This window comes from Sorex araneus, chromosome 4 (genome assembly GCF_027595985.1).
Source record: "Sorex araneus isolate mSorAra2 chromosome 4, mSorAra2.pri, whole genome shotgun sequence".
NCBI classification, from domain to species: Eukaryota; Metazoa; Chordata; class Mammalia; order Eulipotyphla; family Soricidae; genus Sorex; species Sorex araneus.
The window spans coordinates 103,450,401-103,476,698 of NC_073305.1; the positions used below are offsets into that span (position 1 = coordinate 103,450,401).

The following is a 26,298-nucleotide window of genomic DNA, read 5'->3' on the forward strand; positions in this document are numbered from 1 at the left end:
ATTTGTAAAAAAAAACTACAAGTGTCTAAATGATTTGGGGGAAAAAAATCCAAATAATAGGTTTTTACCAAGACAAGCAGAATTGTTCCTTGGAAATAAAAGGTAGTAGGAAAAATAGTGGAGATATTTTTTCTTGTCATGTGACATGTATCTCACATTGCAGCTGCCACTTTGCTCATTTTATGTTGTCATTCTTTTCAACACTGTATATCTCTATACCTGAATATCTCAACCTCCATGTTTCCAAACCTCCATCCCTTCTGTATTCTCTGAATCTCTGTGTCCCTACATTCTATCTCCCACTGTTAAAATTAAGATCCTATCCAAATCCATTCCTACATTCATCTTTCATCCCACTACGTTTCTTGAGTCTCGGCTAGCACTCTTAGAACACGTCTCTGTCCCAGGCTAGCACTAGAGTCTTTATCTGCCTTCACCCCATTTCCACAAAACTAACACTACTGGGCAGCATTGAACATGTAAAGAATATTTATTTGTTCTCCATAAATTTACACTCTCTTGCCTTGCTGAGGCTCTTTCTCTTTTCTGCCCCATCATGCTTCTGTCTTGGTTCACTTCCCCTCTTGAAGGTTCCTTCAGACTTTTTAATTTCCTTAGAAATCTGGTTTGTCAGGGAAGGAAAAAAATCTAGAGGGTGTGGGGAAGTAAAAAAAGGTAGACAGGAGGTAATGGGGCAGAGCTTAGGGCCTCAGGCACATTGGTGGTATAAAGGTGTGGTGTATCCATATATCTGAACCAAAGAACTAACAGAACTGAAAGCATGGGATACAAATGACAATAACCAAACTTAAAAATCTGCCTGTCAAAGAGATAAGCTGGGAGGAGGAGGTAACCTGGGGACACTGGTGAAGGGAAGTTAACAATGGGTTACCAATGGTGGTGGGATTGGTGTCAGAACACTGTATACTTGAAACTCAACTATGAATGACTTTGTAAATCACGGTGCCTTGACTTTCAAATTTTCAATAAATATACCAGTAAATTAAAAAAAAAGTTGGGACTGGAGAGATAGCACAGCAGGTAGGGCGTTTGCCTTGTACGAGGCCAACCTGGGTTCAGTTCCCAGCATAGCATCCCATATGGTCCCCTGAGCACCGCCAGGAGTAATTCCTGAATGCAAAGCCAGGAGTAGCCTCTGTGCATTGCCAGTGTGACCCAGAAATAAATAAATAAATAAATAAATTTTTAAAAATTAAGAAATCTAGTTTGAGAGCCCAGACAGAGAGAGTACAGTGGGTAGGGCCCTTGCCTTGCATGCGGCACACCCAGGTTCAATCCCTGGAACCCCATATAATTCACCAAGCCTGCCAGAAGTGATCCCTGAATACTGAGCCAGGTGTAAGCCCTAAGCATTTCTGGATGTGGCCCAAAACCAAAAGGGAAAGAAAAAGAAAGCTCTCCTGAAGACTCCCTACTCTAAGCCATCATTGATCCCAGCATTCCCACCTCTCAATAAACCAACACAAAACTATACAGCTAGGTAAGTCAAGGGTCCTAAGTTAGTCACTGTCACCTTTTAGAAAGCACAACTAAATGTTAGTAAAATACGTCAAAAACAACAAAGAAGCTGCTCTGTCGCATACAAGGTAAATGAAAACCACAGAGTGTTATGATCTACTATGCTTTCCATTATTTATTAATGCAGTCCCAACACTTACACAGTGATTGGAATATAGTTGATATTAGATATGTTTTTGGACTGAGTTTGGTGATTAATTCACTTCATTGAAATAGACTTATTCATACTTTTGCCACAGTTTCCACTTCAACAACTTGGAATACCCAGATCTTAAACATAGTATTTTTCTCCCAAACCACAAATAATATTACTACTATTCTCATCAAAGCCACATACCATAGTTCAAGAATATACACCTAGAGGCTAGAGCAATAGTACAGTGGGTTGGGAGTTTTGACAAGGCCAACCCAGGTTTGATTCCCAGTGTCCCATATGGTCCCCCAAGCACCACCAGGAGTAATTCCTGAGTGCAGAGCCAGGAGTAACCCCTGACATCACCATGTGTGACCCAAAAAGCAATATATATATATATATATACATACATACATATACATATATACATATATATAATATATTATATATAACATATAAGTTATATATAGGAGAGCCTGGCAAACACCGAGAGTATCTCGCCCGCACAGCAGGCCTGGCAAGCTACCCGTGGCATATTCAATATGCCAAAAACAATAACAAGTCTCACGATGGAGACTTTACTGGTGCCCCCTCGAGCAAATTGATGAGCAATGGGATGACAGTGATACAGTGATATATAATGTATACATCTATCATAAGATGTGCCATTATTTTGCTTAGTGTCCTGCTTGACACCTGGCCAAGAATAATTATGAGATCTCATTGATCTCATTGAATTTAAAATACATTTTAATATCAGGTATGTTAAAATGTTAGGCGGAGGGAATCTAAGTTGACTCGTATAGTAAATCTAGGATGCTTTCAGAAGTGTAGGATTTTTCTTAATTCTCATGTTTGATTGCCAAAGTAGTAAAGTTGTACAAATCATCAAATTACTGTAAGCATTTTTAGGTGAAAGAAGAAGCCTAGTGAGTGATAGTTTACCCCAAGAAGGAAAGAAGGAAATCAAGTAATGTCTTACATGTGACTTCCCGAGCAGTGACAGGTTCACTGGTGAGGTCATACAGGACAGCCTGCACTGTGACTTTGTACTCTGTATTGGGAAGGAGGTCAGTTAGCTGCACCCCATTGGCTGTTGGACCAACACGCATCTGCAGTGGACATGCAAAGGAAAATAAGACATTCAGTCATGTATTTCCACTCACAATGAATAGTCGAGTAGAGCTTTGATCACTTCTAGATTTTAGCACAATTTTTATTTTAATTTCCCTGAATTTCTTTTTCATGGCAGCGTATTAGAAAATGTGAGAAAAACCACAAATCTAATTCTCTATTTTGTGGGTTGTTTGTGTGAAGTTACACATGAGTTTATAAGTGAGTGCAATTTAATAGTGAATCTCAGAGTACAATATCTCAAGAAGACTCAATGATGAGGAAACAACTATGTCCCACCTCTTTGGGTTTTGTTGGTTCTCTGCTGTTGACAGGCTCGTAAGACAAGGTGTAGCCAGTAGCTCCTCCCACGGGTTGCCACTGCACACGCATGGTGGTTGGGCCAACATCATAAATGTTCAGGCTGACTACTGGGACTGGCACTATTGGAATATAAAAGCAAACATCAGTCTAATTCCTCTCATTCTGTTCACTTATAACTACTGTTGTACACTTAATTATTGATATTTTATATGCTGATTAGAAGATGGATAGCTGTGGGAAAGAAATCAATAAATGTTTGTACAATCCTTTCCTTGCCCCCTGAAAGTTCATTCTCATTGTCACCACCCACCCCTCACTCAGAATTACACATTACAAATGTTTCATAGAGAAAATACTATAATTCCAAATTGTATTCTAGTGACTCCATATAGAAGCCAAAATGAATAACAGCTTCCTGAGATTGAGATCTCTTTTTCTGAAATGTCTCTAAATTGATTCTTTAATCATACAAATTTATCTTTAAATTACCAGCACAGTATTTTATTTCATTTCTTAAAAATAATTACGATAATAGTGCCAAAAACTAGTAATGGGAATGTAAGGGCTGTATAGAAGTTCTAAGGCAGAGTAAAAATTTACAGTCTCCTTTTCATCTATACTCATACAGCTTTTGGGTGAGTTGCTCAAATATTTACTTGAAGTTTTGAATAATGTCAAATTAATCTGGCCTGCTATAAAATATTTTATTTTGGACCTCATAATATAAAGGATAAAAGGGGAAGAGATATAGACCAAAGAATAAAGACCTGGGCAGAAAGTTCTTGCCTAGCTCAGAGTCACAGCCCTCTTTTCTCTAGTAAGTAGCCTTCAATCTACCTGAAGTCAAGCCAAGATAATGGGAGACAATAGATTATTTTCATGTGGTCTCAGAAACACAGAATAGGAATAAGAAATTTTTTCTCAAAAGCAAAGTCACTTGAGCTTCTCTACTAAAGGAAAAAGGGGGAATGTCCTCATTGCCAGGAGAAAGCTCTGGTCCTCTTATTGAATGAAATAGGTCAGCTCTGCACATCTACCTAATCTTAGTCCAACTCCCCCACACAGTCCCTCTTCTTCCATGTGAATAATTTTATTAAAGGTATTGGTTCAATTAGATGATTTATGGCCAAGACTACTGATTCCATCAATGGGATCCCAAAATTGCTGGAGCACTAGTCAGAACAGAAAGCCTCTGATGCCATCACTAAGAAGGCATCCAATATGTGTTGAAGGAATACTGGATAAAGGAATGATTCGAGAGACTAGCAAAAGCCCACATCCGTCACCTCTTTATCTTACAGAAGCAAAGAAAATATTTTTTAATCTGACTTACAGGTTCTTTCTGTGCCTTTCAGAGGCTCACTATATTCATCTTCTACCACAGAATACACATTAACAACATACTCAGTTTCTGGTTTCAGATCTTTTAGGACTGTGCTTGTTTCCAATCGGCTCACATAAAACTAGAGGGGAAAGTAAAAAGAATTTTGGGTTAGAAGAGTATCCCTCTTTTACACTCGAATTACAATGTAGTTCACTATAATGAGCATAGAAATTATATTTCAACTAAGCTATTGTCCTTTGTTTTGGAGAACCACCAAATCACAATCAGATCTTGGACAATCGATAGAGTTTGCTTTCCAACCTTTTATTTCATCATCTGTAAGATGAGTGGGTAAAACTAGACAATCATTAATGCACTCTTTCAGTTCTAAGACTCTGTATGAATTTATGAACAAATTAAGCATCCTCTAACCTAATTTTAATTTAAAATTCATTAATATTATGTGATTTTAGAAATCACAATTTTTTTTAAAAAAAATAGCCCAGTGGAAGGCTTTGCTAAACATATGAAGTACCAGAGTTGGCTAAGTTCTGTCCCTCTCTACGTCAGTCTTATTCTTTCCCCCAAGCTTTTCTCAGATACCTTATTAGGGGACTCAATTGTAATATCAGAACGGAGTCAGCTGTAAGCATTATGAACTCACTTCTTGACGTTTCCCTCCAGTAACTGGGTAGAATTCCACCTTATATCTATCCACACTGTCTGAAGGAGGTCTCCAGCTCACTCTAAAAGAACGATGGGTTCGCTCAGAAATAACTAGGTTAGAAGGTGCTTCCAAGTCACCTACACATGGAAATAAAAGTACACTTTTTTCATTATAGTAGCAAGACAATGAAAGTTGAAATTATATTGAAATTGTATGGCTTTCTACATTCCAAGCTCATAGACATTTTTTTCACATTCTAAACAACTGCAGTGAATCAATGATTTATATGATATTTATAAATCAATGATTTATATGCAGTGAATCAATGATTAATAGAGGTCCATTACCCATAAGATTTTCTCAATAGGTGACCAAGGGTTCTTCAGACACAAAAAATTCAAATCAAAGACCATTATCTTTCACGAAAACTTGATCGCTCTTCTTTTAATGTCACCTATATTCTCTCTCCACATAATAAAATCATAATGATTTCAATCCTGACAAGTCCGCTTCTCAATTCTGCCTGTCACTACTGGCATTGTACAAATTCATTATGTTCATTACTATTTTGATTGTTCATATTCATGTCCTATCTCCTTAACTAAAGTTTACTTTGCCTGAGGATAAATTTGCTCTTTTATTCATGTTCATTTCCCCAATGCATCTAGTTTAATGGCAAGAGAAACTAAGTATTCAGTCACTCAAGAGGGGGAAAACAGCTAAGTCTTGTAAGTTTGGAAATACCTTATCGCCTGAATTGCAGTTTCCTATAGGTAAGAATAAGTGAAATGACTAATACACTAATAATATCTTAAACAAACATCAATGAAAGTAGAAATGTTAAGCTCAATATGGTGATCAGAAAGATGTCCCAAGTAACAATCTAGAGAAAATTAATCCGATGACTCCATGAGCATGGCAAATCATTCTCATAAAACTCTACTTTCTTTGTAAGCCAAAACTGAGGAAAGCATTTCCATTCTTAGTATCCTAACCTTTATTGTACTTGGGTCATAATCAAGCCCACAAAATTATCAAGCAATTTTACTGTCTGGGAAACTAGAATGAATGCAACTATTGCATAGTTGGTTAAGAAAAATAATAGAGGAAAACAGATAAAAGATGTTCTCATCCCCATTCAAAGTTCCCTCCAACTAAATAAAACTACAAGTCTCTTAGCTAACCCAAAGCCAGAAGCCCACAAATTCTGGCTTCCTGGCTGGTCTATTTCTCCAGGGAAAAGGTCAGTCTGCTGTTCAAAATCCAAAAAGAAAATCTGCAAAAGTTTGGAGTAACTCAAGAAGGAACATTCAAATAAATGGTCTCCGTATCCCAAAGCACATGAACCATTTCTACCACATCATTTGTTAAACTCACCAACTTTTCCAAGACCAGAATAAATGAAAGACAGTCTTCACCATACTCTACATGTATTTAAAATATTTTTTCTTACATAATAATGATCGCAATTTTAATATTCATTTTCTAAATACCTTCAGTTTGGGCACTGATTTGTTTCATGCATGACTTAAACAGAAATCATCCAGAACTACCCTTTGTCCATACAAGTTTTGAAATTTCATCTCTAAATCACAATTTCTTATCAATAGCTACTTTTAAACAAGATTTCTTTATCATCTTTCACCTTTTTATTCTTTGCCAAATACCAAAATCTTAAGTTATCATATCACTTTTTAAAGTTCATCATTTTTTAAAGTCTAAACTCTAACTCTACAAGTTTTGTTCCTATTTATGAGTTACAAGCACAAAGTAGCAAATCTGATCATCTTTAACTGAGGCAAAGAAATTCAGATGTAACACTCCACTACAGAGCTTGGGAGGTATCTCAAAGGACTAGAGCACATTCAAACATGCTGAAGACCCCCATTTCAAACTTCAGAACTGCATGCCCCACAATTACTACTTAGGTGTGGCACCCACGGCAGGGACAAGACAACACTGCATCCTTATCCCAAGCATAAACAGTCTGGCACACACAATCAGGCAGAGTATCTGAGACTGGTCTGAGACCCCCTGAGCACTACTTAGGTAGTGCTCCACACACCCCTCCCCAATGCCCCCAGCAAAAAATAAGGTTAGTGGTAGAGCACTTGTCTTACATGCATGACACTCTGGGGACCAGAAAAAAAGGAAGAGAGGAGGGGAGGGGAGGCCAGGGGAGGAGAAAAGGAGGGAGGGAAGGGGAGAATGCTTTTTCCATTCCTAGTCCAAAAATAAGGTAACAAACAAAAAAAAATTAGTCTGGAAACAACCATTTAATTTAATAGCAACTTAATAAGTCTATAAAGGAAAGACACTTTATAAAGAGAATACCAAAAAATAAAGCATCTCTTTCCCTCTTCCCTACACCCCTACACACACACACACACACACACACACACACACACACACAGAGTTCAGATACATAAATTCATGTCATTTTTAGTTTGGTGCCATCCAACATTCATCATGATAAAAATCATAAGTTAAACTAATGATTCTCTATTGAGAGTAGTATATCCTCCAACCACACAAGACATCTGGAAAATTCTGAAGAATTCTCTGGCCCAAATTATCAAAATGGCTGGAGATGAGAAATCCCAGACAAGTCTTACCTGGACCTTTGACACTGTTACACAAGTTAATAGTGAGGTCGTCCACAATCCTGGAGAGGGACTCAAAATCGGCTACATTGTATGCATGGGTGTCATCAGGATCTGTTGCTATCATCTTTAACTCAACTTCATCAGCATTCTTAATACCTTAAAAAAATGAGTGAATTCAAACATTGCATGAGGGGAAAAAAAGCACGAGAATGTGTGAATCTGCAACTGTACCCTCACTGTGACTCACCAATTAAAAAATAAATAAATTTAAATAATTTTAAAAAATGAGTGGATACTGATGAAAACTACTTCTCAGAGGGAAAAGTTAATGAAACAAAACAAATGCCATATGCTCTCTTTATCAATTCATTATTTACTAGAACATAGGATTTTCGTGGGCAGAAGGAAAGGTCCCTAAAATCAATGCTGAGTGCACTTTTGTGGGAAATGTGCTATGGATAACACATTAACATTTCACTCTCAGAAACCAATGTTATTCCAATAAATTAAATATTTCTTTATGACTTAAATTAAAATTAAACCTCAATGATGGAAAACAACTAAAAATAATATAAATTGCAAAACTGAAAAGTATTGTGAATTCGTTTCTTCTAATGCTTCTAGCAGCAACTTCCAACTGAAAATTATCTCTGGCATTTTTTCTGGAAAGTCAAATAATGAACATTAAAAGTAAGTATGGTGCTATGGAAAGTTAAACAGGAATTTCCCTGAATCCTATTAATAGTACATTTAATTTCTTAATCCTTTATATTCTTCCAAGAAACCATGTAGCTTTATCTCATTACAAGAAAATAGAGGAAAATGAATTAACATTATGATGTATCATTTTGATAAATTATTCAATAAGGAGAAAATATTTTTACTCCATCAGAAAATATTTTAACTACAAAAAGTCCTTAGCACATTGTAATCCTGGGGACATTTCTATCATTGTAAGGGCTTACCAACAGCAAAGAGCTCCACGCCTTCATCCTTGAGTTTCTTCGAGGGTGCCTCAACATCATCCTGTGATTTTCCATCAGTGATGAGAACACCAATTTTTCTAGCTCGAGGCCTCATGCCAACTTGAGTCCTGAAGTTCTGTTGGCGAATAAAATTCAAAGCCATGCCTAGAGGGATTTTAAAAAAGAATCAGTATCACCATTATTTAGCCATAAGCTTTAATTTAACACAAGTTAAGGGAGAGATGGCACAAGGGTTAAGGGGCTTGTCATGCATCCCACCAAGCCTGGTTCAAATAACCAGTCCACATATGATCCCCTAAACACTGCCAGGAATTACTCCTGAGCACAGAACCAGGAATAGCCGCTGAGAAGAGTTGTGTATGGCCCTGGAAAAAAATATAGTAATTACAGCAACAAAGGAAGAGGTAATAAAGAAAAAACTATCCTTACTCACCTGTGAGAGTGTTGCCTCCTTTGTATGGTAAATTTGCCACAGCTTGCAACAAGCTCTTCTTGTCTCGGTGAGCATTTAACTGCCACTCAGTTCTGGGGTCCCCACTATATTGTGCAAGGGCTAAAGTAACAGCACAAGCATTAGCATACATAAAAGGGCCTAATAAAAAATGTCTGCTTGTCCCCAATATTGCCAGACCTACCAATCTGAACTCTTTTGGGGCCAATATCAAAGACTTCCACAATACGAGAAATGAAACTCCTCACGGTTCTGAAATTTGCCCGGCCAATGCTCCAAGAACCATCCACCAGCAACACAATGTCTGCTTCAGCTCTGGTCAGACATTCCATCCCTGATGCAGCAGTCAGGAGACAGGACAGAGTAAGGTGTAAATTCTTCACAGGGTTACCTCCTTGCCAGCCCCTGTCAGCCCCTGGATGCTCAGTGTTGCCTAAATAATACCTTAGTTCTGTGATTTGAAACTAGAGGCTCTGAAATTATGCTTATATGATTTATAAGCTTTAAATAACAGATATAAGAATGATCAATTTTTCCAAAGGTTATTTCAAGGGAAAGCTATCTTTAAAACTATATTCTCTGATTATGGTCATATGTAGACCTAGAAACTTAAATTAGAGCAACATTTTATATTGAATGGACTCATAAACTTGAGTTGGAATAAGTGAGGATATATAACCATATAACTAGCAGGCATTTATAATATTTTTTAATAAAATTGTACTAAGCTAAAGAGGCAGTGTTGCACTTCCCTTAATTCTTAGTTGATAAGTAAGTGAACTGATAAAAATGTACAAAGTGCACATACTAGAAAAATCTTTATGTGGACCAAAGTGTCTTTTAAAGTAACTGCTTCCAAGTACCTCTTACATATATCATGAAAGAGTAGATATATGACTTTTAAAGTTAGACATTTTAAAATGAAAATATGCAGTTTTAAAATCTGATATTATATTTCCAGTAAGCAATTCTATTTTCAGTAAGCAATTCTTTATACCAACTATATAAAATAATCAATTAAATATAGTGTAAAGTCTGCACATTTCAAAATCAAGAGAGAAAGAAGACAATTTAGAAAAAAGTATGCAAACAAATATATGCAAAATGACAGCTGTAGAGACAAGAAGCACAAACACTGATACAAAGCTAGAGTGCTTGGAAAAGAGAAAATCATCCAATATCCTCAGTGAACAAGCTACAAAATAAAAATATAAGTCAGTTAATATCATCATAAGAAAAACAATGGAACATTAATGCAAAATAGCAAGATTTAAACTGGTTTATTTTACCCACAGTTTCAAATTTTCTCCTTTCCAGAACCCTACACTTTAAGCTATGGCATGTCCGGCTTTTAACTTATGAATATCTGATGTATATACTTAAAAAAAAAAACCTTGATAATAATTAAATTCTGCTACTATCACTACAAAGGTATCAATTATGTATTATACATTAGAACTGATAATTCTGAAATACTATCCCAAGCACCTAAGTGTTTGTACACCTATTTCTGATCCGTCGATATTATAAAATTAATGAAAAATATTTAGAAACAAATTACATTTACCATTTATTCCTCTAAGAATGTTCAAAACTGCTCATGTACATTGAAGACATAATTGTGATAGAGGTAGAAAAATCTAAAAAGTCTATGATGCTCTCTCTCTAGTTTGAAACATTATAGTTGGCAACACAAGTACTGAGAGACCATTATGTTTGGTTCTTTACCCACTTTCAGTACACATCTCCCATCAACAGTGATCACTTTCCAACCACCATTGTCACTAACACCCAAGAGTAGTAGAGATAAAAACCAGGAGGTCTGCCTCACAGCTTGGAAACTGGCCTCACATGCTGGGGAAAAAAGCAGCAGAGATAGAGAAGGGAACACCTAGCAGAGAATGTTGGGAGGACCCACTCGGGTTGAAAGCCGCACACCAAAAGTAGATTATAGACCGAACATGATAGTCACTCAATACCTCTATTGCAAACTACAACATCCAACAGGAGAGAGAACAAAAGGGAATGCCCTGCCATAGAGGCAGGATGGGGTAGTGGGGGTTGGGGTGGGGTTGGTGAGAGGAATACTGGGAACATTGGTGGGGGAGAATGGGCACTGGTGGAGGGATATAAACTAAATACAAACATGAAAGTTCATAAGTTTGTAACTGTACCCCGTGGTGATTCACTAATAAAAAAATTAAAATATAAAAAAAAATTTTTTTTTAAAGTGCCTGCCATAGAAGCATGCTGAAAACAGGAGGGCTGTGAGAGGGGTCCTGGGGATATTGGTGGTGGCATATGTACACCAGTGGAGGGATGGGTGTTAAACTGTATGACTGAAACCCCATCATGAACAGCTTTGTAACTCTATTTCACAATGATTTAATTTAAAGTTAAAAAAAAAAGAGTTTACGTTGCCATCTTGCTTCCTAAGCTATGGTTTCCCACCTATTTTCTTGTCTTCTGTACTCAGCCCAAACAAATATTTTCTGCAATTATTTAACAAAGTAAAACTCTATTTTAACTATGAATGTATGAAAGAATGTATGCATTCCCATTTATTATAAAAGCTCATCTTAAATAATACAGAACTATGTGACTAAGATAATGCAAACAAGTCTATTGTAAAAGTTTATATAGCTGGATGTTTAAAGAAAAATTTTCAGTATCTAAACTAAATGAATCTATTAATAATATTTTTAGTTTGATAGTCACATTTCATGGCATGGTTAACCTAAAAATCACACTTGACACACTTTTATAATATTGAGTTTTCCTAGGGAAATAGATTTCAATTTCTTACCAGAGGATAAAATTGGTATTACAGTTGTGTCAGAAAGAGTTGTCATTTCTTGTCCAACAAGTGGTGAACTCTCTCCTCCATCAAACATTCCAAAAACATTTACTTTATAGGTGGTACCTGCCCTGAAATGTTAAAATATCAAGTCCATATGTATAATCAACTCAAATGGCAACATTTTCTTTGCTTTGTTAAAGATTTTCATCATGACCACAGCTTACAAACTTATATTCATAGCAGATACAGTTCCTGACACTATAAAGAGAACAAAAGTAATTTCCTTCACATTCTAATTTATGCTTCCAATTTGAGTTATCAAGGGAAACAAATTCACCAGCACTTCCAGAGACCACAAATGGAAGGCAGGGGAGGGTTCACACCACCAATTCCTTTCTGTCTTTCTGTCAAACTATGTAAAAATATAAAAAAAAATAGCATAATCCCCAACTATGTAAATTAGGGAACCTTTGGGGGCTCTCTACTTTGCCTCCTAAGCAAATGAGCTTTAAGAAAATGATTTAGATACCCACTGCCCAAACATAAGATATCCAGAACAATGACGGTCACAGAGTAGTTTCCTTAGATTTGATCCACCCTACTAAAAAAAATATATTTTATAGATTTCAATATCGGAAAATGACTGATAGAAACAAACTAACTTTCCAAAAGGCAATGCACAGTAGCCCATTCTTCTTACTGTAATGAATGAGGGTGCAGTTTAAACTCAAACTTCCTTGTTTTCCACTGCATGGCCTGAAGCTCGACCTTTAATCTGCCCACTCGTCCCTTGTCCTGCCAGCTGGCATCAAAAACACAGTTCTTCCTTTCTTCTCCATGGCCCACCCTGGGAGAGCACTGACAAGGGTGTCTCAGAGTCACCTGGGCCTTTCAGGTGCCAGAGGCACCTCCTGCATCACAAGGCAAAGGAACCCCCAAATTTCCATAGAGTTGACTGGCGGACAGCCGCTCTTGGTGAAATCAAGTAATGTAGATGCTGGCTTTTGAAAAGTCAGGGTGTGGGTAGGGAGTCTGCCTTGCACGCAGCCAAACACAGGTTTGATTCCCAGCATCCCATATGGTCCCCTGAGCACTGCCAGGAATAAATCCTGAGTGCATGAGCCAGGAATAAGCAAAAAAAAAAAAAAAAAGTCATTCCTAATCACTTAACAACAAAAACACTAAAATTTTCTGCTGAAGCTTCTTTGCTTCTTTTCAATCCTCTGACCCCTAACTGAAACTTCATCAGCACCAATAAAGTAACATCAGTTTGTTGGTTTTTGTTTTTTTTAATACATCACTCTTCAGGCAGACTGTAAAGAAGGAATTACCTGCAAGAAGGTCTACTCATTTACCTAAGTTAGTCCATCTTTTAATACAAATTAAATAGAATCGATTCCTACCTAAGTTCTTCCAAAACAACTGTGTTGTCATATGGTCCAACCACGAGCTCCCCCAGTCTCCTGTCATCCCCCGTGGGGTGGAATGTGACTTTATAACCCTTCACTTCCCCAGGGGCAGGCTCCCAAGTCACTCGGAAGCTTGACATGGTTGAGTCAGAAGTTTTGAGGTTTCTGGGTGACTTAAATCGAGAAGCTGTAATGATAAGATTTTTTAAATGTTATCCATAAAAGAAGGCTTTGGGTTTTGTATTAGGCCCAAATGATAAATTGATTTAGAAATACCTATGTATAACATGTATGGGAACCCTCACAAATATTACACTCACAAATATGTTAATAGAGAGGTAATTCTGGTAGCACAAGAAATAATACCCAGGCTAGGGGGACGGCTCTAAGGGCTGGAGCATATGCTTTGCAGGCAGAAATCCCAGGTTCAATCCCAGAAACACCTGGTTCCCTGAGAACCACAAGATGTGTCATCCATCCCCCCATAAAAACTAAAAAAATGCCCAATTAAAAATTGTGATCACAGGGGCTAGAGAGATAGTACAGCAGGTAAAGCATTTGCCTTGCATGCGGCCAAACCAGCGCCCCTTACAGTCCTTCTAAACCCTGCCAGGAGTAATTCCTGAGCACAGAGTTAGGAATAAGTCCTAAACATAATGAGTGTGGCTCCCCCCCAAAAAAAAAACAAACAAATTGGAGTAACAGTATGCTATCCAGGCAGAAGCATAATTAGTTTCCAAATGTCACAAAAATAACCCTTGAACATTAACAGACTACTCACTTTAGTCACAAACTTGACTGGTGAAAATAATGTGTGAGTTGGCATAATTTAATTTGCTATAGGATCAATTTCAGACATTGATAAATAAAGTAGATGCATTAAAAGCTTTCCTTTAACACATTACACTCTTTTCGAAACATTATGATTTTGTACCTGTTGTTCCAAATCCTTGCCGAAGCTTTCCTTCTCCTGTCTTATACATCGGGAGAACAGTGATGTTATACGTGGTCTGGGGTTGAAGACGCTTTAACACTGTTGAGGTAACAGTGGGTGGCACTTTAGCCACCATTTGTCTCCCTCCCCCACGGGGGCGATACACAACACGGTAGTTGACCACTTTCCCTGGAGCAGGTTTCCAAGTAATCCTCATTGTGTTCTCTGTTTCTTCATCCACTTTCAAGGTTTTAGAATCCTGGGACACTGTAAGATATAAGGAAGATTACAATGCATGTCACGTTGAAAAGATGGCATTTATGTACATACAATGACATATACCTTTTCAGTTATGTGAAATAAAGCTATTTTTGGTTTCTTAAATACGTACACTGTTCTTTTGCTTAATATTGTGACCTCTCATAAATCCATGATAGCATGCGAACCAAATCTCAGTGAGATTTAGTAAGATGTTTTCTCTTGATCTGGCTAATAAATTTACAAAATGAAGTTCCTATTGCCAGTATTTCCTATTTGCATTCCAAAGACTTTTGTAAAGAAAACATTCATTTCCGCAGATGAGCTTTTAGAATTTTTATTATACATCTATCTCTAAGGAATTTCTCCAGCAATAATATTGCTCCATGGTTGGCAGCCTGTCTCATGAGCTGGGAGAGAAGGCAGCTGGAATACATAAGGGATCACTAAGTCAATGATGGTTGGAGGGATAGTTCTGGATGGGAGATGTGTGCTGAAGGTAGAAAAAGGACCAAACTTGATAGTCTCTCAATATTTGTATTGAAACCATAATGCCCCAAAGTGAAGAGAGAGTATGGGGAAAATTGTCTGCCACAGAGGTAGGGATGGCAGAGCCTGGAAGCTACCCATGTCATAGTTGATATGCCAAAAACAGTAACAACAAGTCTCACAATAGAGATGTTACTGGTGTCCGCTCAAGCAAATCGATGAGCAAAGGGATGACAGTGACAGTGACAGAGATAGAGAGAGGGGTAGGATGGTGGCAGAGCAGGGGTGGGGGGTGATACTGGGAACACTGGTGGCAGAAAATGTGCATTGGTGGAGGGATGGGTATTCGATCATTGAATGACTGGAGCTCAAACATGAAAGTTTTGTAACTGTAGCTCATGGTGATTCAGTAAATAAATAAATAAAATAAATGAATGAATAAATAAATAAAGGTGCTTGATTAATATATAATGAATTACATGCTTAACATTTCACATTATTGACTATATCAGGAGTAGACTATCCAACATCTACAACTAACTGATACCTTTTCATACTTCATTTGACATTAGAGACAGGATTATTTCATTCACTTCCATGATATTAGCAGTCAAATTTCAGAAATGTTTTCTATAGGAAGAGACTAAGCTCAAGGAAACAGTTCAGGGAATAGTTCATGATTGTAAGAGAAGTTTTCATGTTCAAATTAGCAAGGACCATTTGAAACAACTGACGGCAGGGATGCTAAGTGTTTTTCAGACACTGAACATCAGAGAGTAATATATGTGGGTCTCTGAGGCTAATCAGATGAGAATAAGCTTTATGACTGCCCTGGCTTACTGCTTTCATAGTTTCCAGCCTCAATACAGACAGGGGGAACTTACTTACAACCTGTTATCCCTTAGTTAAGGAGATGATTGTGTGTGCGTGAATTTGAATAATCTCAGGCACCTAAAACTTTCATCAGAGTTCAGTGCAGAAGATGGTGTCATAGACAAAAAGTTCTAAACATCTGCCAAAAAAAAAAACTCCTTTCCAAATCTTTAACTCAGATCTAAACACTGCACACAAGTGAGGGAACTGCCAAAAACAAGGAAAGACTTATCAAAAGGAGAAGAAACAATTCCTGAACTTCTTATAAGGTCAAAAATGTTCTCCGTGGGGAGATAAATATCTAGGATAGAATCAGCCAAAGGTAGAAAAGAGGTGATTAAAATTAAATTAAATTATATATGTGGATGAAGCTGGAGTGAAGTTAGTCAAGAGAATGACAAATACAGAATGATATTCCTCGGGGCCGGAGCGATAGCACAGCGGGTAGGGCTTTGCCTTGCACGCAGCCGACCCGGGTTCAATCCCCGGCATCCCATATGGTCCCCCGAGCACCACCAGGAGTAATTCCTGAGTGCAAAGCCAGGAGTAACCCCTGAGCATCGCTGGGTGTGACCCAAAAAGCAAAAAAAAAGAAAAAAGAATGATATTCCTCTACGTTGGGTATAAAGAAACATAGTAAGAAAATAACAAATGGCCAAAGGTAACAGAAACTGAGAATTGGTCTTTAATAGGGAGCATACCACTGTAAGGTGGACTGGGGGAAAGGGCATGGTGGGGGGACACTGAGACAACAGTAGAAGGAAGCTGACACTGTGATAAAAAAAAAGTGGTGTTGGAATGTTTTATGCACAAAACCCTATCATTATCAATATTGCAAATCAGTGCCTAAAAATAAAAACTTTAATTATACCTACTATCATATGTCAATGATAGTAGAGAAAATATCAGTCATATTATAACAGAGCATATAAATGAACTTAAACCAAACCTTTAGAGATGCAAAACACATGTCGAAAGTGAAAAAAAAATGCACAGAATATTAACAAACTAAAAATAACAGAAAAAGACTAGTGAACTTGCTAGCGTGATAAGAAAAACTTTCCAAAAGAAACATGATAACTACAAATATAGTACAGAAGTCACGATATGCACTCCACCACATCTTGATCCCCAGTACCACTTGGTCCCCAAAGCACCGCAGACATTACATCCCTGAAGGTTCCTGTGCACCATAAGGGTGGTCTGAGTAATCCCCAGCACCCCAGGACCTGAGCAATACCAAATGACCAAGGCACTCACACTTAACTGGTAAGAGAAGCCCTGGTCTCCTTAACACCATGAGGAGGGAAGGGGAGAAGAAGGAAGGGGAGAGGGGAGAGAAGGGGAGACGGGAGAGAAATGGGAAGGAAAGAAAGAAGGAAAAAAATGCTTGAAAAATGAACAGTATATGGTGACCGGTGATAAGCTCAAGCAGAAATATAATTGGAGTTACTAAAGAACATAAAGTGGGCAATAAATAAAACATTTTTAAAATAATGACCCAAATATTTTCAAATTTTATAAAAATATATATCCACAGATACAAGAATCCCAGTGAACCTCCAAGCATGACATGTAAAGAAAACTACCTGAAGCATTGTGTAAGCAACTTAACTAAAATCAATTGATAAAAAGAAAATCTTTGAAAACATATATACAAATGTAGAGAAATACAGTATGTAGAAAACACAAGGATAACATCTTTCTCTTATACATTATACATAATCTCAGTTTTCAACAAATCAGAATGAGGGTGTGGGGAGGAAGTACTCAAGCCTATGAGTGTTAGCTAAAAAGAAAACAATTCCCAAATAAGAAAAGGATCTCAAGTTTAAGAATGCTAACTCACAAATGTTGACCTCATACCTTAAGATGTTCAACATCTCAATATATATGTCTGTTTTAATTATTTTTTTTAAAGCTTGCATGAAATAAATATAAACTCAACATCTACTATTAATGGAAAACTGGGTTTTAGGAAAGGAGTGGGGAAAAAGTGTTGGCTTCGCATTAGTCAAAAGCAACTTACTGATTAAATTAAATAATCAGTTTATTATTACTTATTAATTATTAGCAATTTAATTTGTCACTTCATTGACAAGTATGCCACAAACTATAAAATGCTGTGACACACTGTGAGTTCTTTTCATGGTTTTGTAATTTTCACAAGATCCTTTCCAATATCTCTTTGTGTTTCAGATAAGTTGCCTGCCATAGGCCTATAATAAGATCCCACCTGCTAGCATTTTAGCTATATGCATGGCTTTTCTTTATATCAACAATCTGAATGTTATGTATTCAAGTTTGAAGTAAAAATAATTCCAAATATGTTCTTCAGATGTCACTGGGAAATTTATACGAAATTCTAAGAGCATGACCTAGTAACTGTGCCCAGTTTATCCAAACCTTAGGATCCACCCACAACTAAATACCATGTCTCAGAAATTTCTCAAAGTACTTCCTAAACTTTTTACTTTCCATAAAGAAAACAAAATAAAACACACATCAAAAAAAAACTGGTATTGAAACAAAGAAAGGTTCTTAGTGGCTTCACATGCTCTACAAAATGAATGTTTTATTCCTTCCTAGTCTGATCGTATTTCAAAAGAAGCTTTCTGTTCACTCACCTCTAAGTCAAAAAAAAATTTTTTAAATATGAAAACATTTTAGATGTTTTCATATTTTTCAGCTTCTTAGACATTAAAGTTTATTTAGGATCTATGCTAACATACTTGCTTTGGTCCAAAATTTATAGTATATGCAGATTTTCAATCCCAAATACTTATTTAAAGACTCATTCAAGTTTTTGTTAATTTGGGGGCCATGGCAGTATTCAGAGCACACGCTTAGCTCTGAGCTCAGGGATCATACCTGATCACTCCTAATGGCGTTTGGAGGACCAGACTGGATGCCAGTGATGGAATCCTGTCAGCTGCATGCAAGGCAAGCACCCTAACTGTTGCACTATCTCTTCAGCCCCTTGAAAACTCTTTCTGATTGGAATAGACACAATGGGAGAGGTAACTGATTGACTGACTGATTGATGCACTTATTGGTTTGGAGGCCATACCCAGAAGGGTTCAAGGCTCTCACTTGAAGCTCAAGGATCACCTCTGGTGGGGCTCAGGGGACCATATATGATGTCAAGAATTGAACCCATACCAGCCATGTACAAGGCAAGTGATTTGCCTATTGCACCATCTCTCCCTTCCAACATTTTTGTTTTAAAAACTTTCTTCAAAAAACATATATTTTGGATGCTGGAGAAATAACTCAGTAGGCTGGCACAGGTATTGCAAGCAGGAAAACCAAATTATATCCTTGGCACCGCATGGTCCCCTAGATACCATGGGGAAGTAATATCCTCACCCCAAGAACAGAACTGGGTATGGCCCCAAAATAAACAAAATTAATTACACATAAGAAAGAAATTAATTAGACTAAGATAAATCTGAGTCACCAGAATTGTGCGGTGGCAGTAAAGATTCTAGGATTAGTCTTGAGTACAGAGTTAACATAGTCTCAGTGGATTTTATGATTTATCGATTTCGTCTAATTTGTTTGCTAAGCTTGGCCTTTAGCATCTTCTTGTTTCATTGAATCATCATGACAATCTAAAAGACTACATTGCACAAATTAGGAAGATTAGGGAATGTACTCTCAAGCAAGATGAAGTAATTTCCCCCAAGGTCAAACATCTATAATTATACCTGAACTCTTTGTCTCCATAAACCCTGATCATTTTACTAATTGAGTAAGTTACACAGCTAGCGATTAGTTTCATATCTAATTGATAACTGGTGTTCTTATATGCAAAATCAGAAGGATGAGGAGATGATGGTGGACAGAAGAAAAATGCAAGTAGAAGTAATCATTCAGTATTTTGACATTTGATATTTTTAAATAGTAAAATGAACCTGAATTTGAAACACATTCCTAATTTTTACCTCATTTTTCACATTAAGAAAAAACAAAAAGCAAATGGCTAAACGTCCTGTCCCTTGAACTGATAGCACCAGCACACAATCTTAATGTTACCTACATTCAGTTGTGGCTTCTCCACTCAACGGTTCTCCTTCTCCACTGCTGTAAGTGGCAAATACAGAAATTCTGTATTTGGTCTCTGGCTGCAGATTTTCTATCACAGTATGAATAGCATCTCCAGGAAGATTTTGCTCTCCAGTCTCGATGTCATCATAAAGTGATTTCCATGACACTCTGTAACCTCGTACCATTCCTGGAGCAGATGTCCAATAGGCTCCAATTGATGTGTCAGTGATATCTTTAGTAATTAAATCCTTAGGTGAACCACGTTCTAAAATAGAAATAAAAAATAATTTTTTCATACACACCCATTCCTCCTAGTAGACATCCTAAATTTTTAAACACAAGTTTGATTTGCCTAAATTTGCCTGTTTCTTCTGCCAGTGGAGCAGATTGAATAAAGTTTAAAAGTAATCTAATTCCTACCTATAACCCTAACCAACAGAGTTGTAAGATCACATTGTAAGGTACTGAAAGACAAGGATGACATCCAAATAGGAAGCAGTACCTACCTGAATACGTTTTTCCAAGGGTAAAAAATGCATCCCAAAACTTTACCACGTTTCAGTTCAGCTTCTGACAAAGCTCTGGAGTTCCTTAGCATCATCTTTTCTCTCTGATCTAACTTCAATAACTTAAAGCTCAGTCCTAGTGTACAATATACAATTCCTTCAACAATCTCATGTCACTTGCAAATATGAATTCCCACAACCATTTTTTATGTAAACTGTTCCTCATGCAGTTACAAAAAAAAAAAGTGGGAACTTTCAATATAGCTTAACCCTAATAAAACTAAAAACCACCAATTCTTCTGGAAAACTTAAAAGTGACTAGTCAACAAAATAAAACATACCACTTGTTCTAGCTGATCAAAAACGTCTGTTACTAAGTTTTGGCTCTTTCATTAAACAAAAATACAACCCAAATGGAAAAATATGGAAAACTTAATATAATAGGAGGCACAGATGTGTTCCAATAAAATTCTCATTTTCCATACTTTAAATGTAAAATAAATATACAAGTCACTTTATACTGACTACCTTTGCTCGGGTTTATGCCATAGTATGACACAAATATAAAACTATCTGCTTCTATGGCATACATTTCGCCAGTTATTTTGTATATTCAAACATATGACATATAATGCTGTTATGAGAATTCTGAAGGCTATTGTTTATTTAACTTGAGTCAAAGGCAAAACAGTATCTTAAAACAGAATCAAAAATTAAATTTTAGCACAATATAAATAAAGATAAAAAACAGAAAAAAATCTGGGCGGACAAAAAGAAAAGAATATACAGTAGAATTCAGAGGGAAAATTAAATACAACAGAGACTGGGCGTCTGACCAGACGCAAGCCAAATGGAAAATTCTAACTCCATAATAAATATCCTTAACTTCTGACCGGATATCTCATCTCTAGAGTAAAATCAGTTACATATTTCACTGCAACCAAGAATGAATACTTATTTTCAAGAACACACTAAGATTTTCTCCAAATACTTGAGGTCAATTCTCATTTAAAGTTTGTCTCAAACTGTATTTGCTACTTCAGTGACCAAACATCTCTTTATTTTCCACATTATAAAAACTGAAAGCTTTTCTGGTCTAGTTCAGTTGGTTCTGTGGTGGTTGGTTTGGAAGTGGTTGTTTGTTTCTGACTTTCTTTTGTTAACTGATATCCTAATAATTAACTCCTGAATTGCACATGCATAATGATGTGTCATATATTTACTTCATATATGCCTTTTTTATATGTGTCTCATGTTAAAATTTCTTAAATTGCAATCAAGAGCAGTTGTAGTGAAATAATTATACTTTAAAACAATTTTGAATTTAAATTAGCTAAAAAAAAAGAATTAATATAAAATTTAAGCATAAGACAAAGGTTGCTAGGACTTAGAAATTATCTTCCAAATAAACAGTGGAGTAATTTACAAACAAAAATTTCAGCCACTCGTTTTCCCTAATGTTCTACTTTTCAGCCTAATTTCCTTCCTACATTCTACAGCCCTGAATTTGTGACATTGTTTATTTCCATGGCAACAGACATCAATGTCACAAACACAGACTAATGATTCCACTGTGAGAAAATAATAGAAAGAATTGTGGCTGAAAAAAACTACATTCACAAGGACATTTCTGGGTTGTGAAAAAAAAAAGAGCCTGCATTAGAAGATATGTATCCCCATGGATTTTAACGAACAATTTTAACACTGAAGACCAAATCTAGAAAAAAAAGTAAATACCAAAGAAAAATAAGACTTTTTCAATGTCTATCAATGTCCTTAAAAGAATCTGTAGACCAATTTTAAGATACAAATGAATTATTAAATTTTTTAAAGTCCTGGATTGGAGTGATAGAGCACTGTGGGTAGGGCACTTGCCTTCAGCCAACCGGGGTTTGATCTGCAAGCACCACACATGGTTCCCCAAACGCTGCCAAGAGTGATCCCTGAGAACACGAAGTGAATGATGCTTGGAGGACTCGCTCAGGATGAGAGATGCGTGATGAAAGTAGACTATAGACCAAACATGGTGGCCACTGTATTGCAAACCCATATTGCAAACCATAACACCCAAAAGAAGAGAGAGAGTAAAAGGAACTGTGCCTTCCACAGAGGCAGGGGGTGGGGGCAGGGTGGTAGGAGGGTTACTAGGAACATTGGTGGTGGAGAATGGGCATTGGTGGAGGGATGGGGACTGATCATTGTATGACTGAAACATAATCACGAAAGTTAGTAAGTCTGTAACTATCTCACAGTGATTCATTAAAAAAAAAAAAGTGATCCCTGAGCATAGAGCCAAGAGTAACACTGATTATGGTAAAACAGAGTAAAACACTGGGCACTGTTGGATGTGGCAATAAATAAATAGATAGATTTTTTAATTTCTAAATTCTAATACCAGAGAGATAGTACAGTGAGTCAAGACACTTGCTTTGCATGCAGCCAACTGAAGTTCGATTCTACTGCCCCCCCCACTCGCCCCAGCGCCACCAGGATTTATCCCTGAGCACAGAGATCAGAAGAAAGTCCTGAGCACCCACAGGTGTGGCCCAAAGAAAAAAAAAAAACTAAAAAAAAATCTCAAATTCTAATTTAATGACATTACACTAATTTGAGTGAACATAAGCTTCTCATTATGGAAAATAAAATCCACTCATAAAAACAAATATAATTTTTGCCTGTGGTGCAAAAAGGCATTACTTACAGCCACCAGCAAAGCAACATTCTGTACTAGTGACAAAAAATGAAAATAAGGACATCTCAATCCAGAAGCCAAGATGAAAGGATAAACTGTTTTCTATGGGTTTTCTATTTGTCAATCTGTAAAATCGAGAAGAATATTTGTAAATATTCATTTTATACTGTTGCTAAATAGTTTAATAAACTTTTTTTTCTCCAGAAAAACAGAAGGGTTAAGTATTCCAGTTGTTTCATTAGAGTCAAGAATTTTGACAACATAACATGACAATTAAATTTTATCAAACCAACAAACTGTTGTGGTTTTAAGCATTTTGACTTGGCCAAGTGTTAGATTACAAAAAGAAGAAAAGGAGGATGAGGAGGAGGCGGCAACTGAATTGCACCCTATGTTGTAATTGGGAAGTCCCAAGTGGCTAAACTGCAGGTTATTTCATTTGGCACCCTGAGGCCCTCAGCAGCAAAATAATGAACTGGATCTAATCATTCAAAAAATTGACAAGTGAGCCAATCATCAACCCATGCCCAACTCAATTAAATTGAAATGTGTAAGCACAACTTACTTGAAATCCTTTAAATTCCTTCTGTGATTCTCTCTCTGTCTACATCTCTGTCTCTTTCTGTCTCTCTGTCTCTATCTGTCTCTCTCTTTCTGTCTCTGTCTCTGTCCCTGTCTCTGTCCCTGTCTCTGTCTCTCTCTGTCTCTCTGTCTCTCTCTCTGTCTCTCTCTGTCTCTCTCTCTCTCTTCTTCCACTTACTCCTCTCCATCCTATCTAAAAAGAAAAGGAAATGGTTCTCAACACATGCTTCTTATTCAAGATTTGAAGAGTTGATCACATTTTCCTGAAAATGGGAGCAATCTAGGAGTTACCTAGCCAGATATTTGCCTTGGTCTAATATACTGAATTGTACATTTTGTTTTCAAACTAAAAAACTTCAAACAATGATGACTACCAGAAGATCTTATTTGATTTGCTTTTGATTCGGACCGACTGATGTTGGACCAATTATGAGGGAAAGACACTTCTCAGAGTGCCTGAGAGGAAAGAGTAAATCTAAAGAAACAAGAAAAGATAATATCAAAAGACAAATCTACAACCTCTCCCCAGGAGAGATATTATTTCTCAAAGAGGGAAGCACAGAAATAGAGCCGGTGAATAGAAAGCCATTCCACAAGACTTGCGATTTTTCACTCCCCCCAAACTGGAATACAATATTGTGACAGCTCCCTATCTTTCTGTGTCCATTCTTCCTTCTCCCCCACGATTACCAATGTTGGGGCCAGAGTGATAGTTCAGCGAGTAAACTACTTGCCTTACAGGTAACCAACCCAAGTTCAATTTCATGTACCACATGTGGCCCCTAGCGTAGCCCTAAGGCTACACTAGCATGCGACAGGGACAAATGGCGATGTTACTGGCGCCCGCTCAAGCAAATCGAAGATCAATGGGACGACAAGTGATACAAGTGAAGTGATACATGTGGCCCCCTGAGCTCCATCAGGAGTGATCCCTGAGCTTAGGAGTAAGAAGTAAGCCCTGGACATTGCTATAGGCGGCCCCAAAACAAATAATTACAAATGTGTGTAATATTTTAGATTGTTCAGGTTTCTGATCTGAAACATTATTTTCAATATTTGATTATGTAGTTACTTATTTTCTGCTGTTTTAAACTATGCATGGGCATACATATATATGCCTATGCTTTGCATCTTACTTTGGTATCTGGCAATCATTTCGAGTGTAGCATTTTAGTAATGATGACAAAATTTCATCTTTATTCCTTTAATTTCCTTCATAATCGTTATTCATCTACAACATTCTTCTCAGTATGACACCATTATAATTATATACAACACTGATTTTCTTTTCTACATTGGCTTCTTTATTTTTTTGGCAGGGTGGTGGAAAGGTTACTCTTGGCTCAGCTCAAAGAACCACGCAGTATTAGGGATTGAACTAGGACTCCCACATGAAAGCAATCAGTTACAGCCCTTTGGGGCACCTCCCAAGGCCAACAACACCTTTCTTTGAATGAACTGAAACCAAAGTTCACCAGTTTTTGAAATGTTGGTGCTCAGCACTTCTGTTCTGATTATAAAATGCATTCAGATATAACCAATGGGCATTTTTCTCATGCACGCTTGCAAGCATCTTTGTGCTGCTATTGTGAGGAGTATCAGACAGGTGCATGCTTCATGATCTGACCATTCACAAGGGTTTGATTCCTACTTTTTTCCAGAGATAAAGCCAAAGAACTAATGCCTCATTTAAGTAACTTTCCTAATTTCCTTAGTCCTTCTTCTATTTGCTTTCTGCAGGCAAATCACCATCCAATTCAAATATAATTATAACCCAATTTAGCCAATGATGATACTTGAAAATTAATCATAATGAAATAAAAAAAAAAACCCTGTATTTCATCTTATGGGTTGTGATTAGCCAGCTTTCGCTGAGTTTCACATACCACTTTCAAAAATAGAAGTTAAATTGAAAATGTAATGTAAACCCTCTTCTAAATCAATTTGTCTTTTCCGTTGGAGCTCAACTCAAAAGTCATCCAACTTTCCATGGCAGCATACAGAAGACCTGCTTCTGGATAATGTTTATGTGGAAACACACTTGATTTACAACCAATGAGTTAGATCCACTACACTAAAGGACAAAGTTCACTATTGATAGGCTAACCTAATCATTTTAAGCATTACATAGTTCTTTAAAACCTCTTAAATTTTCCTTCAACTTCAAAAAAAAAAGAACATTTTTTTTCCCTTTAACTTCAAAGCCTGTTTGAAATTTCTTCCATAAGTGTTACCTCTCCAATTTGATTTAGATTTTTCTCTGATGACCAATTAATTTTTAGAAAAGGAAATATTAATTACTGTTTGGTAAATTTTACCAAAGTTCCCTGGAAACACCGGAGTGGTTATACCCTGCATGCTTGACTTTTCAAATTATGAGCCAGCAATAAATCTAGGGTAACACAGAGGCCTTATTTAGTCCATCTTGGAGAGGCCCTGTGTTACTCAACATCATGCAGAATTCCTGTGATGTATTTAAAAAAAAAAAAAACTCGCATTATACCAAAATGTCAACTGAGTTAGCTTGGTTTGCTATACAGGAAGTCATTCAAGTCTTGGGCA

General features: G+C 36.9%; 1 protein-coding gene across 1 annotated transcript in view; it reads right to left on the reverse strand.

The window, feature by feature from the left end:
- The window catches only part of COL12A1 (collagen type XII alpha 1 chain), a 122,917-nt gene that overhangs the window by 60,368 nt on the left and 36,251 nt on the right, over positions 1 to 26,298 (reverse strand). The window contains exons 14-25 of the mRNA XM_055135578.1: positions 19,949 to 20,221; positions 14,287 to 14,553; positions 13,347 to 13,539; positions 11,950 to 12,071; positions 9,328 to 9,477; positions 9,126 to 9,245; positions 8,672 to 8,836; positions 7,716 to 7,862; positions 5,098 to 5,237; positions 4,443 to 4,572; positions 3,086 to 3,228; positions 2,655 to 2,784 (exon numbers count right to left, since the gene is read on the reverse strand). Coding sequence (XP_054991553.1) covers positions 2,655 to 2,784; positions 3,086 to 3,228; positions 4,443 to 4,572; positions 5,098 to 5,237; positions 7,716 to 7,862; positions 8,672 to 8,836; positions 9,126 to 9,245; positions 9,328 to 9,477; positions 11,950 to 12,071; positions 13,347 to 13,539; positions 14,287 to 14,553; positions 19,949 to 20,221 — 1,980 coding nt within the window. The remainder of the gene's footprint in view (positions 1 to 2,654; positions 2,785 to 3,085; positions 3,229 to 4,442; positions 4,573 to 5,097; positions 5,238 to 7,715; positions 7,863 to 8,671; positions 8,837 to 9,125; positions 9,246 to 9,327; positions 9,478 to 11,949; positions 12,072 to 13,346; positions 13,540 to 14,286; positions 14,554 to 19,948; positions 20,222 to 26,298) is intronic.